This window comes from Etheostoma cragini, chromosome 12 (genome assembly GCF_013103735.1).
Source record: "Etheostoma cragini isolate CJK2018 chromosome 12, CSU_Ecrag_1.0, whole genome shotgun sequence".
NCBI lineage: Eukaryota > Metazoa > Chordata > Actinopteri > Perciformes > Percidae > Etheostoma > Etheostoma cragini.
Genome location: NC_048418.1, coordinates 14,306,684 through 14,323,698, shown reverse-complemented (window position 1 = coordinate 14,323,698; position 17,015 = coordinate 14,306,684). Strand labels below are relative to the sequence as shown.

At 40.3% G+C, this 17,015-nt stretch overlaps 1 protein-coding gene across 2 annotated transcripts; it reads left to right on the top strand.

Annotated features, from left to right (window-relative positions):
- The first annotated feature begins 311 nt into the window (after window positions 1-311).
- On the top strand, window positions 312-8,660 carry ube2v2 (ubiquitin-conjugating enzyme E2 variant 2). 2 transcript variants are annotated; one of them, XM_034888449.1, is made up of 4 exons: window positions 312-561; window positions 7,162-7,310; window positions 7,514-7,639; window positions 7,809-8,660. In XM_034888449.1, the coding sequence occupies exons 1-4, from the start codon at window positions 546-548 to the stop codon at window positions 7,953-7,955; spliced, it is 438 nt and encodes a 145-aa protein (XP_034744340.1). In that variant the 5' UTR covers window positions 312-545; the 3' UTR covers window positions 7,956-8,660. The 2 variants fall into 2 exon arrangements, with proteins under 2 accessions (XP_034744340.1, XP_034744341.1); XM_034888450.1 differs by lacking the exon at window positions 312-561 and adding an exon at window positions 626-645.
- The last annotated feature ends 8,355 nt before the right edge of the window (window positions 8,661-17,015 follow it).

Sequence of the window (17,015 nt, the reverse complement as noted above, 5' to 3'; positions counted from 1 at the left end):
CACACCCATCTCTTTGGATTATCTTGAGTAATTGGGTCATGAAAAAAAAAAGACATTGCAATTTTTTCCTCAAATATATTTTTGGGCAGTTTGTGTCATTTAGTTCCATAATATTGGAGGCCGACATCTCCAACCGTGGGCAACGATGTAATTGGCTACGGTTGAGCTAATGGAATTTATTCTTTTGGAGTGTGGACTCGTACTGTTTTGTACTTCTTCGTAAATCATAGTGTTAGTCATGAGAAACATTCTGACTTGGTTATTCAAAAAAAGTGTCAAAATAATGGCTTAGTATCTCAAAATGACTTAGTATCTCAAAATAATGACTACTGGTTTCTTAAACTAATGAAAAGCTTTCTTAAAATATACTTAATTATTATTTTAGAGATACTTATTAGTCATTGTAATGAATTGGCGGAAATGGCCTTCCATAAATGTGAACCAGCAGCTTGAAGTACCGTGATCTGCCGGTGAGAGATGTAGCTTAGCTGTCGGTTCGTCTGTGATGTCACAGTTGTGTCTGCTTCTGGACTCGGCTGAAGAAGATGGCGGCCTCCTCAGGTTTGTCTTCCTTCAAATCTGCAATCTACACCGACACAAAGTATGGGCGAAGCAGCGGGCGCTCAGTCATCCCAGCCACCAAACGTAGCAACTTACTCAATCACAGATGATTAAAAATTGCTCCGAGTTTTAATTTATTGTTAATAGCTCCTCTCGGTAAAGCAATGATCTTCACGGGAGCCATCTATCTAATGGAACGGCATTTGCTAACCTAGCTAGCTAGCTTAAATGAGCGCATAGCATGCACCGAGTTAGCTAGCTATAAGAGCTCAAATGTTTCTGAAATAAGCGTCAGTATTCCAAGTATTGACTTAATGCGTCACAGAGAAAATCCCATGGCTAATATAATGGGATGTAAGAGTTTAATGGGGTACAAACGTTAATAATACAGATAAGGATTGTAAACAATAACTAGCTTAGCTCAAATTAATTTACTAGAATTTTCTAACACCGCGAGGCAGCGAGTATTGATGCCGTTGTTTATTTGATCGGAAGACTCGTTACGGTAATATAATTGTATTGATTATCCAGGCACAACTCATTTGTGTGGCTTAATAGACATTAAGCTGCAAAAAATGTTGTGACACATTATGTGGGGATTTGGTAACTTCTCGGTGACACACCTCACTGCAACACCACAACCATCACGGTAATGTTAACGTAATTAAGGGACCCTGACCAGCACTAAACTTGCTACCGTTGTTCTCAACGGGTTAATCACAGGGATAGATGCAGAAAAAATAACGCCGTGTCTTTATATAAAGTAGATTGTTGTCATTTTTAGGTGGTGGATAAACCAACCAGAAGTACAACGTTACGCCATTGTTGGCACGCTTTTTTCAGCATGTAGTCGGAGCCCATGCTTTCTTAAACGCACCGCAGACAGCGTGGTTGTCATGCTTACATATAAACTAACAATTTCAGGAAAACTAACTCATATTTGTGTTTTTTTTTATATGGTTCAACGTAACGTCAGTTTGTTATTCGTCTGTTTAGCTAAACACCACGGGACTGCAATTTAAAAATTGAAGAAACGGGAAGTAACGTCAAAATAGAAACTACCTTAGGGGAATTTGGCGCGACCTGCTGATTTATTTCATAGTTAACGTAGTTTAAATGACTGGCATGGGTACCCCGCAAAACAGTTGCTCTTGTCATTTAGATTTTAGAGTAAATTGTTTCACAAATTACATTTAGATTAGACCAAATATGTGCCTCTGGTGTATTATTATTATTATTATTATTATTATTATTATTATTATTTGTGAAAAAAGCAAAGGGGGATGTTTGAAAACATGAGGTATTTAAATCCCCCTTGGAACACAGTAGATATAGAACCACTCAGCCAGGCATGCCAAACACTTAAATTTATACTTCCAGTATTCAATGAAAAATACAGCGCTTTCAAGTCATAGAGCAGAATTCACTTTGCGGCAGAAACAAAATACTTTTACCCAGGAGACGCTTGTTCATTCCTCGGGAATGTCTTATTACAAGCGACAATTTTTTTCCTCAACTTATCTAGTTGTTTTGGTGCCTAAACTTAACTTTCATGGCCTAATGATGCTAAGTTTTTCTGGCCGGACTCCACTACATGGCCCCTGAAAGGACTGTGGTCTGGTGGTGCCTGTACCCGGCTCACAGTCACCTAATGGCAGCTAAACATCTGCCGCTGGTAGCCAGCATCCCGGACCTCTGTAGCGTCTTAATACAACCAGCAACTGGCATCGGATTGTATTGTTCAATCGCACTGTAGACTGTTCACGTTACAGTGCTTTACTTAGTTTAATATAACTTCTATTTGAGGTATATAATGTTGTCTTGGTGAAGTAGCATTGATCACTTTGAGGGGGTATACATCTTGTCCCAACTGGGGATAAATGTTAATCAGCAGAGGCATGGGATATGTAGACCAGAAAGGGGAATATCCCACGCACGCCTTCTGCAAACTTGCACCCTAATTATTGTTGAAATTGAATGTAATACTCTCTCCCCACAAAATGTATGTGACGTATGTTTCAGAATTGTAGGAACAACAGTATTGTTTGGCATTGCAATAACACTACTAAGCACCCAAAGAACCGGAAAAGCTATGACAACCACAGGAGGAGGGGAATAAAACTATACAGTAATAAATATACATGAGAGGCACAAACTAAGGCTGTTCAAAACCATACTGATTTATTCTTTATTCTGTGTTTTATCATGCAGGATAGTAGTGGCCTCTACAAAGCCCTACACACTAGATCAGTTACTCAAACTAAGGTATTATTTTCCTTAATGTGCAATTACTTGGCTTTATACTGTATACCATATTTAATAGGTATTTATTAATACATATTAAATAAGGATTCTTTAAATGTGGTTATTAAAGAGATGTGACTAGAGTTGGGCCTTCATCCAGTTTACGGGGCTAAACCGGTTTGATTGGATGCTAACCGGTTGAACTGGATTGTCACTATTCCACCTTGGCAAATTAAAGGGTGGACAGGAGTGTTACAAGTTGAACTGTTTTTAAACAACGTTGTTGTTTTTCCAATCACATAGCTTGTCAGTAGCTTAAGTTATCTCTTTTATTGATCAAGTAGTGTGGTAGCGTCCATGCAAGCTAACAAACATTTTCCTGAGCATTCTCAAGCACGGAGCTTTCTGCTGCTAAGAAGTCGTTACTTGGAGGCGCATTACCACCATGTGTCCGCCTCACCTGTCCACTGGGGAGTGGCTGAGACAAGTGCGGCACCTAGTGGTAAAATTCAGTAAACCTGTGTGGTCAGGTATTTGGCTTGATAACAAACCGGTTTGAAAATGTTTATACCACCTCCAAGTCTAGATGTGACCAAGACCATGTACTAAGTGGAAATTTTTAGAGTTTGAAAACAAGCAAAATTAACTTTACTGGAAATGTTGAATGATTTGATGCTGTCATTTTTGGGCTATAGGAAACTTGTCACTGGTTTTGGACCTTTTTTAGTTTAAACAAGTATTCCATAAATGAGAAAATGAGCTATGTAACTTGAAAAGTACCAAATTAATACTACTTGAAGGCTGAAAGCACTGTTCAAATGTGTATTTTTTTATACAAATGTGTAGGCTAACGTTCTCGCCTTGGCCTACCTTTTGTCATGTTAGATGAACAATAAATTGGCAAGAGTTAGCAACACAAAGCATTGTGAGATCTTAGGGCATGGAGCTACGGTAGAGAGACTGAGTAACCACAGTAAAGAGGAAGTGACTGACTGAGGCTCAGAATCAATAGAAGGATGAGAAATAGTGTTTTACAGACATCCTCTAAGTGAAAATGTTATCATTTATTAGCTTGTTCCTGTTTTCTAACTGTGTCACGAGTTATTGGAGCTCAGCTGGGATCTTCAAGGAGACTGCTAAGACCTTCAGCTGTCAGAGTCCACTTCAACTTCCTATTTTAACTTCCAATATCTGTCTGTAACATGACAATCTGTAAGAAACAGGTTGCTTATAAACCCTTAAAATAGTGACAGCACCGGCTGGGTTATCATTGCCCCCGTGGTGGATAACACTATTGTTACTCCGTTTAGGACACTTCTGCTGTGCTTGCCAAAGGCAGACTTATGCTTCCACGCAGAGCTTTTGCCGTAGTCTACATAGTGGCCCGAGGTTTATGCTTGTGTGCTGGTGTCTGCCTTGTTGTAGCGTATAAGAGAATATCAGGGCCGGCGTGTGTGTATGCATGAGGAGTATATGGATACTGGAGTGAGGGAGGGACATGATTAGCTTCGGAGCGAGTATGGACTCTAAAAGGACACAGTGGGAATAACAAAGTGTCTCCCAGGTGGTTTCTGACCACGGTCGGAGAGCTGTAGCAGGAAAAGTTTACAACAGAGATAGTATTTAATTACAGGGTTCTCTGATCAGGTTACTTTATTGGTACCCGTGGGTAAACTAGGTTTACAGTCTAAGAGGAAGGACATCCTTAAAACTTTGCACACCACCACATAACATACAACAAACCAAACATTAAAAATGTAATAGAGACAGTAAAACATGGATAAAAAGAATAGAAAACATGACATGACCAAAGTGCTTGTGCGTTTTCTGCAAGTATTTCTTCTCTGCCGTTTGTTTAATAGAGTGATTGCCGCTCGGATGAAACTGTTTTTGAATCTTGTAGTTCTGCACCCCGGGGACTTTTAGCCTCCGTCCAGAAGGTCGGTACTGGAATTCCCTATTCAGAGGGTGTAGGCTGTCTCCTAAGATGGCCACAGCTATCTGCTGTAGTTGTTCAGCATACAGGGATGTGGGCTGCAGCGGGGACTCCCCAGTCAGCTTACTCGACCATTTTACAGTTTGATTCAGGCGATTCTTGTGCTTAACTGCAACAAGCCCAAACCATGATGCAAAGGAGAATGATATGATGGAGTCAACATAATCTGTTGATTTGTGATGAATTTTGTCTGAGATTGAAAGAGGAGAAAATGGTTCAAAGACGGAAGGGAAAATTGAAATGTTTGCCCTGTGTCCTCTGCCTCAGTCACGGGGCCTTTTTTTTTTACTTCCCCTTCTGTGAACGATTGATGATTTATAAAAAGCAATAGTGTTACTAATGCTGGCCCTCAACCTCCACCACCCCTCCAGCGATGGGCTGTAAGCGGTCAGTCCTTTACACAGCTGTGTGTTTAATGCCAACGTCTGAACCGTCTTCTAAGAACATTTTCCCAGTACCTGAACGCTTTTCGGCTGATAGGGTAGGGCTGGACAATATATTGATGTTGTATTGATATTTCAGTATGAGACAAGACGTTTTCTTAGATTTTGGATATATCGTAATATTGTAATATGGTAAGTGTCTTTTCCTGGTTTTACAAGCTGCATTAGAAAATACGTGATGTGTAAATAGCTTTTTGTTAAAGCATAGTCAACCATACATAGTCGTTGCAGTATTGACATCAAGGTATTTGCTCAAGAATATAGTGATATTTGATTTTCTCTATATCCCTCAGCCCTATGACTGCTTTTTCATTGGTGATATTATCAAGTTCTGTACGCTGTTAAGTCGGTCATAAGGTAACCCCAAATCATTCATGAAAAATCGGCTGTATGTGCTCATGCGCTCCAAATCTCATGACTGTTTCCAAACAACGATCAAGACCGCAGGTTTTTAAAACGCTTCAAGGTTCAGCAGCGTCAGACGTATTGGATAATAATAATAATAATAAATGTCTTGTGAACAAGGTGTCAAATTAGATGCAGCTCCACAGCAGGTATTATGGTTCTTGTATCTACCAGGCACATCTTGCACAGGTTTAGTTCTCTTCTTCATTTGGATGATTTACTTCTCTAGGATTAGAAAGATGAATGTGTGTGAATTTGGTTTTATTAAAGGATGCACAGTGGGAGCACAGTAACGAAACGATTTGATAAGGATGTTGCAGTTAAGAGGATTATTTTTCTTTATTGATTTTTGTGAATTGTAAAAAAAATAACTACATTTCTCACAATTTTCTTAAAATTGTTTAAATCTGTTTTGTCTGACTAAAAGTCTGAATTGGAAAGATATTTAATATACAAAGATAAAAGCAGAACATTTCTCACATCTGAGAAGCAGGAACCAGACAGTCGTTGACAAATTTTCTTGTTAATTAAGTCTGCCGATCGACTAATCGTTTCAGCTCTGTTAAAAAAACAGAAGTAAAAAACATTAGATTAATGAACTGTACTGTCCCGCAGTACTTGTCCTTGTAGGCTATTTGCAGTATATTAAACGTTTTTGACCTAATTATTTTTGCACTGAAATGCCACTCGTCTGTCGGCTCTGACAACGCTGCATCAGCGCGCTGTGCGTGTCCTCACACGGAGGAGGTGCGGTGTGGCGTTCTGGCGCTCTATATTAACGAGTTCTTATAACCTCAGCCCTCCACAACAGCAATGGGCCTCATATCCTGAGCAATAAAGTTGACAGTTCCTTCCGTGATATTATTTTTGCGTTTGGGTGTTAGAGGCTTAACATCCAGCGGGGTGTGGGTGTGTCTGGGGAACGCTACCGTAGTGGCGGCTGGGTTCGCCGGTAGTTATAAAACGATTATTAGACTATGAAATATGCCAATTCTGATATGTTCATATAGCTTACTCCAAACAGACAGGACAACCTAACGCAGAAAAGTTATCTTACCGTTTTTAGGTGATATGCCATGTCTGAAGTTGAGCTGCGATATGCTAACTGTTGCTTGCAAACGTTGCATTCAACCTTTTCCCGTTATCTTTTTTTGTAAAATGCTGCCACACTGGCGATGTCTTCGACATGTTTGAGGAGGACTGACTGTAAATTAAACACTCACAATTAAATAAATATTCAGCAAACCACTAAAACAAGGCTTTCTAGTTCTTTCTTCAGTCTGTCCCCAGTGGGTTGGGCTAATCCAACAAAAAAGAAGACAGACTGTTACCTGTGCAACAGGGATGCTCTCGAACGTATCGACCAGGAAGTCGACTAGTCGACTGGGAGATTACAGCCCTAATTCATTGTTGGTTTTAGTCTTTTTGTGGAATTTCTCAGCAGTTGAAAATGTGAGTATCAGACAGACATTCTTCAAATGTGTAATTCTAATTTTATTTTTGTTATTTTAGGAGTTAAAGTTCCACGTAATTTTCGCTTGTTGGAGGAGCTTGAAGAGGGGCAAAAGGGCGAAGGCGATGGCACAGTCAGCTGGGGCCTCGAGGATGACGAAGACATGACCCTCACACGGTGGACAGGCATGATCATTGGACCAGCAAGAGTAAGGAGAGCAAACTTTGTGTGTGTGTGTGTGTGTGTGTTATAGATACTGTAACCAATACATATGTGTGTTAGAGATACTGTAACCAGTACGTGTGTGTTATAGATACGGTAACCAATATATATATATATGTGTGTGTGTGTGTGTGTGTGTTATAGATACTGTAACCAATGTGTTTTTCTATTTTCTTGATTTTTTTTCAGACCAATTATGAGAACAGGATATACAGTCTGAAAGTGGAATGTGGATCTAGATACCCAGAGGCATCCCCAACTGTTAGATTTGTAACAAAAATTAGCATGAATGGGGTAAACAATTCAAACGGGTTGGTAAGTGTCATCACAAATCTGACATGGTAATGTGTGTGTTGCTGTCTTATCATTTGTTGAACTCAGAAATGGTTTGGAGTTGTAGTTTTGTGGTGCTCTGTGATAATTCACTGTCAGCTGTCCTGTCACAATGACTGATACAGTGTTTTTGTTTTGTCTTGTTACACAGGTGGATTCACGTAGCATACCAGTTTTAGCAAAATGGCAGAATTCTTATAGCATTAAAATTGTTCTTCAAGAGTTAAGACGTCTAATGATGTCCAAAGAAAATATGAAGCTTCCGCAACCGCCAGAAGGACAAACCTACAGCACTTAATCGTAATGGATTGTTTTGACCCTCTGTCTTAAACCTACTCTTAGAAATATCGTGTAAATCCATCAAGAGGCTCACTTCAGTCATACACAATGTTCTCTACAAGACCAAGATTGGACTTTCTTATTCAATTGCTCATTCAAAAAGAAAATGTCCCTGCAGTCAAGCACTGAATAGATAGTTAAGACTACAAGACCACAGTTTTTTGCCTTTAATAAACTTACTTTGACAGTTACTTTTATGTTTGAAATGTTCCAGCTTGAGTGGGCTCGAAGAGGGAAGCATGATGCCACACAGAGGCTATACCAGAGTCCCAGTAGTTTAAGTTCAAATTCCTGATCACTGAAGTAAACGACAAGATGTGTGTATGACGGCATGTTCTGTAACTAAAACTTAATCAAAGTGAAGCCACATTTATGAGTTTGTAGTCAAATTTAGCAGGTTCATTAAAATATCATGCCGTTTGCTAAATATTGAGCTGTGGCTGTAGTCTTAAAGTAGTGTCACAACATAAGCAAGACTTTTTTTTTTATAAATATATATATATATATCTGTATTTGACACAATACCAATATGTTTCTGTTCTACAGCTCTTTGACATGTAACAGACGTTGAAGCCTGTTCTGTTCTGAAACCCTTGCATTTAACTTCTATGGCAGGTGTATGAACTTGTGATTTTCTGAAATTAAAATCACTGTCTGCAAAAACAACAAACGTCAAGGTTGAAGTTTATTTGACTCTCCAGCTGCACCAACATGTGCCAGTTCTCCCACTAGAGGGCCTCAGCTAACACGATGACTAGTGGATGCTCGAGTCATTATGTTGTGAGTAAGCTCTCTCTGTCCCTGCCCGGTAATGAGCACCAGGTTAATGAAACTGCTGGGTGACACCACACTGCAGATATTTGATATGTGACCCGTGCTCATTAGAATAATGTAATTGAAACATCACTTTAATATTTATTTGATGTACTTGCATGTTTCTTAATGATTTATAGTCAATCAGAACTTTTATGTTGTGCACTAATTCTTGTTTCAGTCGGTGAACACTGCAGTGTTTGGTGTGGCAGTGGGAGGCGAAGCCACTGTTCCTTCTGAGACCGTGACCTCGTGTTGCTTTCAGCGGTTTGATTATTCACAGTTTAATTAAACAAATGGGCATTTAAAGGGAATTCACTGCAGATGGTGTAATCTGTCTTTAGTACACTCAGTTTGTTCATCTGTTTAATTGTGTATTGCTAAACATTAAGTTGGTGAAGCATCTTTGAATTTAGATTAAACCCTATTTTGCAGGCAAATCGAGCAAGACCAAATTCTTTGTTCCAGCAATGGTCTGGGAGAAAAGCTGCTCTGTGAGGGATGGTTAATGGTGTATTTTGCCAATTTTTGGCAATTTACATTACCATTATTCACTGGCACCAGACTCAACTTATTTTGGAAAGAGTAGTTGATGCTCCAGCCACGAAACGATGATGTGCCATCAGCCAAATTATTCGATTGACATACTTCTACCCAGATCTTGTGCCATTGGTATTGTAAATACCCTTTATGATGGAATTTAAAATCCCGCTAGTCCCGTTTTGTAAGCAAATTTAAACTCTATCCTCAAAAGCATTCAAGGCTTGAAGACTGTGTGTGACATCTCAAATTGGTGAATTGTGGTGGCTTCCACATTCGACCTGTGTGACCTTCTGGCCGTATATCTCCTGGCTGCAGCAGAGCCTGACTCGTCTCAGGGCTGGGCCGAGCACGCTTCTGTTGGCAGCGTTGACTCTGCTCTGTAACTCACTGCAGCGTGGCAAGGGCTTAGGGTTGGTGATGATTTTTATTAGGGTCACATACTGTGTTTAATCTGAAGACCGCTGACTTGCATGAAGATGAATTGAACCACAAAGGCTTCTTGTCTCAGTATGTTTTACTTTATATGAATATAAATTATACATTTGCATGAGAAAAGCAAAATACAAACAAAGAAAACAAGATTAAATTGTGAATTTGTGCAGAATTTGCATATCAAAAGTCATTGTTTTTACTTATATGCATCATTTGCATAGGGTGACCTTTGATCTGTCTTTGGTTGCACTGGTATTCTTGACCACTTCTGCCCAATCAGCTCAAAGCATTGTCCCCTAGAGGGCACTCTATACCCATGTAAGTCCTTGGCAGGGCTCTGTGAAGGGGCTTCTGTTTAGAGGACATGGCTTGTGTGAAAAGGCAGGCTGCTTCCAGGCTCCATTTGTGCATGCTGTCATTATTCCTTAGAAAAGTGACGCGTTTTGTGGTTTGCTGTAGGGAACTACCGCCTGGCTTCTAGTGGGCTACGGGTCCAAAGGCTCTTAGCTGGTGTCCCTGTTTGTCCTCATAGTGCTATACAGGTTGTGCACGTTGCTAGTTAATTAAGGCAGCATTTTTACTATTAAGCTATTTGGTTTCTGAGTGCAAACAATATTTCTTATATGAGTTTGTGTGTGGGTGTGAGATGAGTCAGTGTTTGCTGCGGAGGATGACCTCGCTCTTCCTCAGTCTGATCATAATGAGATTTGACTTTCTGGATGTGACAGTTAGTATATGGGCCTTGCTTCCATCAGCTATACTCCCCTTTGCTTGCTTGTTTTGTTTATTTCCCTCCACTCCTCTCGCAAGTCATGAATATGAAATCCGAAGTGGCTTGTGTTGCAGCCAGTTCACACAGCAGCACAGTCATCCCTAAATATAAAGGAGACAGCCCCAGGTTACACAGGCTCATTTCCCACATGTATTTCCAGAGCAGACTTCTCTAAACCTTTTTTCATGATGACTACTCTTTTTTTTTTTGAGAATCTCATTTGAATGGAAGTAGGAAATCCTTCTCTGACTATTTAACCTCCAGCCCTATCACACTAATCTGAATTTTAAACTTGTGCACCTGCACAAAAGCACCAGCTGAAGCCTCACTGGAAGCTCACTGAGCTTATTACACATGTACCACCCGGTTTATTTTAGTTTCTTTACAAGGTGCCGTCCGGGCGAAAATAAAGAATTATATTGCTTTGGGTTGGAAGGGACTGAAGGCAGAAAGCCACAGAGAGCTGTTCAGTGATCTAAGATGGAAAGGAATGTGGTGAGAAGGACATACGTCTCGTCTGCCGGCAGACTGCTGGAACCAGGCCTCTGCTCCCAGAGCGCTCACCTTTTGCCCTAAAGGACCAAAAGGTCACGCCTTGCGTCTGTTGATACTGTAAAAAGCTTTGTCTTCTTTATGGCCAGGGAGAATGTGTCTATCTTCCTGAGAAACATTTCTTTCAAAGGTATTTTTTTTATTTTTTATTGAATGACTTCTCTGCAAAAAAAACAATTACTGTTCAATGGAACATAGACATTTCTTTTTCTTTTTTCTTAACCAGACCTGAGAAACATTTGTTACCAATCTTTAAGTCCTTGTCATAACTTACATTTGGACTTTAACAGAGAGGAGCGCTCATATAGTCTTTAGACATGAATGGGAGGATATTAAATCACACACAACTACAAAAATGTAAAGGATGGCACAACATATACCAAGTTACCATTGTGGTACTTTGTGTAAAGATGGCAAAGATGCGAGAGTTTAGGTGATTAAGTATCATTAATATTACTCAAAGTCAACATCCCAAAAATAAATGATAAAAATCAGACACACAAGCTGCCTAATGCTCAACCATATTCACCAACTAGTTGCTAACTGTCTTTCGGCTGTTTATCAGCTGCCTGCTGCAGCATGGGGGGGGGGGGGGGGCATAAAACCAAAACGTTGATCTGAAAGATGCTGGAAAAGTTCTGCACAGCTGTTGGGATCTGCAATGTCAGGAGCTTCTTCTCTCTGGCTTCATCTCAGTGATTGAACCCATTCACATTACACATAGTTATTTATTAATACAAACATGTCGATTAGTTCAGCTTTAAGTGTTTTTCCTCTGATCCTCAATCCATGAACTGATAGAGAAATCCAAGTAACTCAAAACAAGAAAATTGGCCAACAGTCATTAGTCTTTCATCAGTTAAATTAGATTTCTTGTTTGCCTTCCCCAGGGTCTTCAATGCTACCCACCGGATTACTGTCTAACAAATATCCTAGATAACTACCAGACGATTTGGTAGAAACAAATCTGACAGTGTAGGACAGTACTGGTTAAACTCATCTTAGGGTTTGATCTAAATATTGCATAGAATTTAAACAACAAATTACAATGGTGGCAGAGAATGAGTTACTCCTTTGTATTTTCTATGTGTATTATTCAAAGAAAATCTGTAACAATAACACTGTTTGCTTAAGTTAATTACCCACATGGACAGTTTTTTGGGGGGTTTGGAAAACAGTGCGTCTGAGTGTTGTGTGTTAAGTGCAGTATTTACAGTGAGATAAATAAATGGCCTTCTCTCTCGCTGTGAGAAAAGAGACAGATTGGAACCACATGTTTGTTGCACTGCCGGCTCTCTGGGCTATTGACATGCACTTCCCAGAGCCCTCCACATTCGGATACGTTGCAGCAGCGAGCGCTTGAGGTAATTGTCATGCTCACTGATGTTAGACTTTAAGACTCGCTGTATGACAGTCTCAATAGGAAAGCTTTGATTGGAATCTGCTGTCAGCGTTTGATGTATGGATCAAACTATCTGGAACAGGAATTTAAAAGTCAATGTGTTGCTTGTAACTGCACAACCTCATCTCGGGTCAAAGCGACACAGAACAGGGCTTCTTGCAAAATGTTGCAAAAAGCAGGATGAAAAAAAGAAGCAGCAAATCGTCTGTCTGTGTACTCACTGCATACCAGGTTATTTATACAGAGTGAAAAAACTGAGTAGACTTTATGTCTCTACTTGGTGAGAACTATTAAATTACTGGTGGATGTTTTTAATTACTTCACATAAATGTTGGAACACAACACTTCTCCAGTGTTTTGAGGAGTAGAGGGAGGGGGGTCTATAATGTCTCACATGTTTAGGGAAGCACTGGCTTGCACTTAATCATGGTGGTCCCTGTGTGATTCTGGCGTTGGAAATGTGGCTTTGTGAGAGAAAAGTGAGCATTCCTTCTGCTGGCGCAAGGGAGAGGAAATGGGTAATAAAACCAGGAGAGAAAAAAAGCCTCGGCGGCGTGCTGGAGCCAGTGATTCTGGGATCCACTTAATTGCTCTTAAATGAAAAAGATTTTTGGCTTCACATTTGCTGTGTTTAAAGAAAAGTCAAGTAAAATCCCGCATGTATACCAGCCAAGCGGTGACTTCTCATTCAGCAGTATGAGCACTAATCCCTCTCTTTCAGTGGTGCCATCGGTAATATTATTATTAATATTGAGAAAGCTGCTGCTCACCGTCAACAACCGCCAGACATTCAGCTCTTTTGCTCCTTTATTGAGACCAAAAAGTTGCTTGGGAAAGAGGATATCAATACTTGTTTGTTGAATGTTTTATCAGACTTACTGCTGACAAATACGATGACAAATAAATGCCTTTGCTGCGAAATTAGTTATGACAATGCTGTTTATCTTAGGGACGGCTTTGCCTTTATGTCAAATATGTTGCAGTTATTCTCCTTATAGCTACAAATCACCACAAGCTTTGCGGAAGAAGTACTAGCAGCAACACATACTTTAATAAACAACAGTAAAAGTACTCTAACTATAGCAGTCAAATCAAGTACAGTCAAGTAGAAAGTAGCTAGAATATTTGCAACACTGAATTGTAGTGGACTTGAATGTAATAGAGACACTCCGGTAAAGTACAACCTCAAAATTGAATTAAATTACTGCACTAGAATAACTGTACAGTACTTAGCTACTTTCCAGCACTAAGCATGAGGTTCTCATCATTTTATCACTGTATTGCATCATTTTTTTCAAGTGTGCGACCTCCTGTGTTACAAAACCTTCTAGCAAGTCTTTTCCGTGTTACCATCATTGGCCATTTTGGCTGCTGAGTGTGATGGCCGGGTGTGAAGATGCCACTCAGCCAGCCATTAAGGCCTGAAGTACCACGCTAAGCTGTCATGTCGTGTCATCCGCTTCTTTTGTACTCAGTATTGTTAAGAGAAGTGTGTCACATCCTGTCAGGCTGACTGCTGGTGTCCCTCTGGTCACCCCTCAGTGCCCGGTGCCCGCTGATGCTATTGTGGCAGCGATGGCCGGAGAGGAGAGGAGAGCAGAGCCCTGCAGGATGTGAGACAATACTGGGAAGGAAGAGGAGGGAATCCCGGAGCTGTGTACTTAAAGCCCGGTCAGCTGAGTGTCTTTGAGAGCACTCCCCCGTGACTTCTCTACCCTCTTCCCCAAAGGATAGACTTTGTCGTCCTATCAGCTTGTGTATGTGGAATGAAGATTTTTCTCTATCTTCCTTACAGGTTCAAAGAGGTGACATCTTCATTTGGTTGGCTTCAGTGAGATTCACAGTAGCACTTTTTTTGACCTGTTGACCTTTGTAGCATTTATAAAGCACTATACACACCTTAATAAATAATTTATAACACAATTTTGTAGTTGTGTGGAGATATAAGGACATCAGATCAGGGGTGGAAGAAGTACTCAGATAATTTACTTAAGTAAAAGTATCAATACTACGGTGTAGAAATACACACCGGTACTAGTCCTGCATTCAAAAGTCACACTTAAAACATATGTCTGCTGGTTAAGGTGGGGCTAATTGGATTATTGATCTACTGCTGGGTAGCTTAACCTATAATAATTAGGGGTGTCCATCAATTTAAATATTTAATTACGATTAGTTGCATGATTGTGCATAGTTTACTTGTCATTTTCCATTAGTAACTACATGAATCAAAGGCCTATAAAGCTTTAAACGCTTCAGATGTAAAGTTATTTGCTGTCAAAGTGGCGCCAAAATGAATGGCAGCCAATGGAATGCTAATACAGGTGAGTGCTAGGTAGCAAAAAAATGGTGCCATATGAGGCTGGCTTACCCCTTTGGTGTTGAAACTGGAGTGTTCAGAACAGTTGGAAATCATAGTTTTAGTTCATAGAGATTTGTTTAAAATACGTTTACCTCATTAATTTAAGTATTGGCCACGTTAAACATGATAATCCAACATTAGAACAATTATAGATATGACAGAAAAATGCAAAAAGCATGCTCTGTAACCTTTTTTAAGTATTTATCACTTGATTGATTCATGGAACGAATGAACGATGGAATGAATGTGCACATTCCATTAGTTCTAATTCCATAGCTGGTGATTCCACTTAAAACCACAAATGTCAACCTCATTGGGACACTTCAGTTAAAGTCAAGTGATCCCCAAAGTGAGTAGGATTCATCCTCTGAGCACCGTTGTTTGTACTATCTGTTGAGATATTTCAGTTTGGACCAATGTAGACCAACTTTGTGAGTTAAAAATATCCTCATATCAGTTTACAACTACATTACACTGTTATAAACCTTTTATTAATCATCTATATACTGCTGAATGCTGAATGGGGGTGCTGTAATTCATGTTAGTTAAAAGTCAAGACTTGACCCTCTTAAGAAATGAAATATAATCCAAATGAAAGATTTACCTCTGTGTGCTCAGTAAGCTGTCTGCCTGTAGCTGTGTGCTCATGTTAAAGCAAAAGCAATTGCATAATATTTTCTTATGTTTCCACAGGCAGATCATAAAACACTGCTTCATCATACTAGCAGTGACAATTTCTGTCTGACTGAAAAAAATGCAGTTACTTTTGCCGCACTGTACTGGACCAATGCGCATAAATCAGTGCTCGAGCAGTGATAGACGACATGACACGGATGAAGAATTAATGGAGAAGAATCTGCGGTGTGGGGGTTGCAGTCACAATTTGCTCCTGCTGAGTGGCGAAAATGCAGTCACACAATAAAATAAAGCTAGTCCCGACCTTTTAAGGTTCTGCCTCTGGCCACTTGAAAACGTGTCTCTCAACCACAAAAGATGATGCACTGGATTGCACTACAGACAAGCAGGGGAACAAAATAGATGTCCAAATATTTCCATGGCTCCTGTGGCCTTCTGCTTGCATAGTCCTGGCATGAGCTCATCGGCGTGTGGCTAGTTTGTGCTCCCTCAGCACTGTTCTTTCCCAGTCTGTAAGTATCAATGTCGAAGCTAACTAGGCATTGACAAAGTCCTCTGAGCTCCCTTTCCCACTACCCACTAGACTGTGGCTCCACTTGGTATTGAGGGTAGAGGTTTTTCAAAAAGGCAGATTATATCTTTGTGTCACCTAACACTGAAAGAGTGCAGGTCATGAGCTCAGGTTTTTACTTAATATCTGGAACACTTACGGTGGTCATCCTCAGGCAGGAGTCTGAATTATAGTGCCATTTACCATCTGTAGTAATAATGTATCCATTCTTTGTGGTCTGGAATGTCTTTTTAAGTGAGCTCACTGTACGAAACAGTAATTTCTCTAATTCCCCTTTAGTAGTTATTTCTGTAAGCTCTGATCCAAATGGAAAAAAAGTGTCAGAAAACGTTGAGAAGACCCTCTTTTTTGGTATAAGCATTCTTTTCAACTGCCGTTCAAATCTCCCAAAGAGTGACTCTCTTGTGGTATTTAACCAATGAATAAATTGACATGAAATGTATTCCTGAAATTGCAAACATTGGGAACAGAGGAGCCAGGAATAACTCTCCCAGGCAAGATGTGGAAGAGATTAAGGCTGAACCAACGAAATAAGCGAGTGGAGGTGGGAGGTTGGAAAATGAGATGGGGGGGGAGGAGGGGAAAGAGGAGAGCTAAGAGGATGTGAAGAGATGGTGTCTGCAGGGGTGAGTGTGAGTATGTGTGTGTGTGTGTGTGTGGGGGGGCTTAGTCCATAGAGGGTTTGTAGAGTGAGTTGACAGGCGAGAACTTAGCCTGAGAGGGGGGTGGCCCTGTGAAAAGGAACTCATAAAAGTCACATTTGTTGGTGATGCATGAGGAAGTGAAGCCAGCTTTGGCACATGTGTCTGTGGTGCTAAATTAACTGTTAACACAAATAATCAAAGTGCAGGGCCCATTGAGCGCTGGCGCCAGTGAAATGAGGGGGAGAGGCTGGCTCGCTTCTCTCTGAGAAGTCGCGGCAGACTAGTAGTGAGC